At 32.0% G+C, this 4,190-nt stretch overlaps 1 protein-coding gene across 1 annotated transcript in view; it reads left to right on the plus strand.

Moving 5' to 3' along the window:
- The window catches only part of LOC107636051 (desiccation-related protein PCC13-62-like), a 2,876-nt gene continuing 536 nt past the window's right edge, over positions 1,851-4,190 (plus strand). The window contains exons 1-3 of the mRNA XM_016339586.2: positions 1,851-2,378; positions 3,336-3,561; positions 3,817-4,182. Of these exons, the coding sequence (XP_016195072.2) occupies positions 2,008-2,378; positions 3,336-3,561; positions 3,817-4,182 (963 nt within the window). The 5' untranslated portion in view covers positions 1,851-2,007. The remainder of the gene's footprint in view (positions 2,379-3,335; positions 3,562-3,816; positions 4,183-4,190) is intronic.

Genomic DNA, 4,190 nt, shown 5'->3' on the forward strand with positions numbered 1-4,190 from the left:
ACCAAGCTAATATTTCTATTAGATACATCCACCGATAATGTACTGGTCTACTAAGATTTACTTCATCAACGAGATGCACCGTTAGGTAAACCATGACGGTGAAGAAAGATGGAAGAAAAATCATTTTCATCTGACACAGGGTTTGCACAACATGATTCTAAAGGTCAGCAAGCTGCATAGGGTTTATGGCTTTCCCACAAAGTTCTCGAAAAAATGATGACAAATTTGCAATCACATTGGACACCGGACTCAGAAGTGCATTTTTCACCAAAATCGGAAGTAATTGTTCCATTAGAATATGGCAGTCATGACTTTTCAACCCAGACAACTTGCGTTGTCGCAAATCAACACAACGAGCAATATTGCTAGAGTAACCATCTGGGAAGACCAAATTCTACAGAGTCTTCAGGAATACATCCCTCTGTGATTTTGACATTGTAAATATTGTAGAAAGATATTTACCACCTTTGTCTGGCCACAATTCAGGCCTTATGCCCATGCATTGTAAATCTTTGCGAGCTTTAAGATTGTCTTTTGATTTGCCGCTATCGTTTAAGATAGTGAAGACCACATTATCACAAAAATTTTTCTCTATAAACATCATCGCGCGCGCAAGGCCATCTTCTTTTGGCAATCATAACCCGCAACAAAAATATTGACTTTCAATCAATGTTATTAGATACTATTGAATTTGAATTGTTTTAGTGCTTTATGTTTATTTTCTTGAAATTATCAAATTTTACTTTATATTGAATGATGCACTTATGACAATCTCATTATATATGTTATGTTTGCATATATATAATTTAGTTTGTTGTGTTATTTTGTTGTTTTATTTGGTTGGAAGTTTTTTAAATTAATCAGTAACTAATTAATTAAAGTTGAATAAACAGACAACTATAAAAAGGCAAAATAATAAAAAGAGTTAAAACTTTAATGGGATTTCGAAATTTGGCGGCAATTTCTAACCGCCGCATAACGGCCATCATTTTTATCATCCTGCTATTTAGCGACGGTTTGCAACCGCCGTAAAATTATTATACATTTTGCTAACCCCTATGGCAGCGGGTAAAAACTGCCACAAAACCATTTCTTATTACGCGGCGGTTATTCAACGGTTAGATAAAACTGCCACTAACTATTTACCCGCGGCCTATTTTTCAGCAACAGTCGAAAATCGCCGCAATAATATTGCTTTATATCCGCCGCTATCTGATAGTTCTGTTGTAGTGTTTGAACAAGATAAAAAAAGTGTACTACAATAATATTACATGGGGCCCATACTAGGCCCACACACATTATACGTCAATAGTTATCAAACATCAAACTCTAAATTTTGATATTATATTATAAATTAATTTTTTTTTTTTAATTTAAATGAGTAAGAGAAGGCATATATCTAATAATAATGCACTATCTTTAGGTCCGTCAGGACCGCTATTCCACATTATTGATGGAAATTAAATTTGGTGCATAATGAATTGGCCATGCATCCAATTGGAACCAAGCTAAAAATCTTTGGATGAGAAAGGGTCATTGTTCCTTTCGGTTCCCATGTAATTTCAAAATAGTGATCCCCAACTGACCATTAATATAGTAACCTCGGCTCAAGGCACGCAAAATGTTATAACTTGTAGAGCTGTCTTATAAAAAGAATTAATTTTTTTAATTAAAATAATTTTATTATAAAGTGAATATTTATATCCAATTATTTTTATGTGAATTTGATAGTTGAATAATACTATTAGATAACTTAACATATTTGACTAATTATCGTCTAACTATTCTTAATTATTAAATGTGAAGACAACTACATATGAATCTTTACTTTGTTATAAATATATATTAATAACTTGTCATTCAACTAATAAATCAATATAAGAGTTATAATTTACATCAAGAGAACACTTAAGAATTTTTTTCATAAAATTCATCACATAAAAATTATTCGACCGTGTCTACCTTATGTAAACGAATTCTTTATATATATATGTGAACCACCAAAGTATGCATGCATCATCGACAACAAACAAGAAAAAAATGGCAGTTACCATTATTTCCAAATCTAGCAAATCCTTTGTTATAATGTTGTTTCCATTACTAGTGCTCCTCTCTTATACTCCTAATATGGTTCTTGTAAGATCAGACAACACAACTATCACACAAACTGAAAAAGATTTGTTTGAATTTGCTTTGAATTTTGCTTACTTGGAATGTGAGTTCTTCTTGAATGGGGCATTGGGATATGGATTGGATGTTGTTGCTCCAAAGTTAGTAGAAGGAGGACCCCCTCCCATTGGTGCCAAAAGGGCCAATCTAGGTCCCCTCGTTAAGGATCTTATGTCCCAAATTGGTTATCAATACACTGGACAATTGAGGTTCATTCTCATCTCCAATTATATTATCATTTTTGGAATTATATGTGTATTTTGTTCTTCAATCAATTCTTTAGAATATGCAATTTCAATTTAGTAAAGGATAGTTCTTGTTAGAGTGCAGTTAGGAATCTGTTGAGATTAGTTAGTTAACTATATAATTCTCTTTACACACATTCTCTTCTCTGGCTCTCCATTCAGCCAATTTATGTTCTTATCTCAAAATCACTTTATAGTATCAAGAGTTTAACATTGTTCCATGGTTTCCACACCCGAAAATACATTGGCCCTTCCTTCCACATTGACACCAAAATCTTTTTATTAGAATCCCATTTTTCATAAACTTGGTGAAAGCAAATGTACGACTTGGTAACAACAAGCTTTAGCTGCGATTTAATTAATTTGAGGCCAGGCTAGGATGACATAGAGAGCTGACACCTTTTATAATATTAGAATTAGAATTTAAAACTTAAAATTTAAAGTATTGTTGACTAAGTATTGATAAAAAATAATAATTTTTATTAATTATCTAATATTATTCTTAAGAAATACCTATCATTTTAGGATAATTTTTAAAAAATAAAGTAAGAAAAATGTCTTTTTTAACATTATTTATTAACCAAATTGAATCTTATTTTTTAAATCTATAGGATAAAACTACATAACAATCAGAATTTATGTATATAGAATACAAATTTTTGTGTTAAAGTGTTGGTTCTTTTTTATTTTTGGCTCTGTTAATTAAACATCAAAATATAATGATATAATTATATTTAACAGAATAAATAGTGATAATGAAAGAAGAATATATCAGAATATGAAGGTAGCTACTAGCTAGACAAATGAACCCATAAGTTTAATTTTATCCTACATACTTAATCAGTACTTTATTTTGTGATGGTTTTATGGATTAGTAACAAAGTGTAATAGTAACAAAGATGATGTTAATTTTGGTTGCAGGGCCAAAAAGCGGATAGTGAAAGGGTTTCCAAGGCCATTGTTGAACATAAGCTCAGAATTATTTGCCCAATTAATGGATAATGCCTTTGAAAGGCCACTTGTACCTCCATTCGATCCCTATGTCAATGAAATCAACTTTTTGCTTGCATCTTACGTTATTCCTTATATCGGCGTTACTGGCCTAACTAATGCCAATATATTGCTCGAAACTCCAACCGCCAAGGCGGTATATTATTAAATCTTAAATTCTAAGTTCTAAAGTGATTATTATTTTTTATTAGAATTTAATTTTGATATATTATCCGTGTAAAATAGTTTTACACATGCATTCAATTACGTAATGTCACATCAACAGAAAATAATTATATTTTATATTTATCGCTTGAATAGTTATAAAAAAAATGAATATAATTGTATGGATGTATCAAAATTAAACTCTTTTATTATTGGGTTACTGATATATGTTGCAATGCAAATGCAGCTTCTTGCCGGAATTCTCGGCATGGAATCTGGCCAAGATGGAGTTATTCGAACGTTGCTATATGAACATCGAGCACGATTGGTAGATCCATATAAAGAGAGTGTGGAAGAGTTCACAAATCGCATTTCAGAGCTTAGGAACAAGTTAGGAAGGGAAGGTCTCAAAGATGAAGGTCTTGTGGTACCTAAAGAGCTTGGTGCAGAGGGTAAAGTGAGTGGGAATATTCTTTCAGGTAACAATGATTCTCTTCAATATGGAAGAACAGCACCGGAACTGTTGAGGATAGTGTATCTGACAGGCAATGAAAGTCGTCCTGGTGGCTTCTTTCCTAAGGGAGCTGATGGTGTTCTAGCTAAATCTTTCCTTGCTTCATA

The sequence above is a fragment of the Arachis ipaensis genome, chromosome B04 (assembly GCF_000816755.2).
Source record: "Arachis ipaensis cultivar K30076 chromosome B04, Araip1.1, whole genome shotgun sequence".
Lineage (NCBI taxonomy): Eukaryota > Viridiplantae > Streptophyta > Magnoliopsida > Fabales > Fabaceae > Arachis > Arachis ipaensis.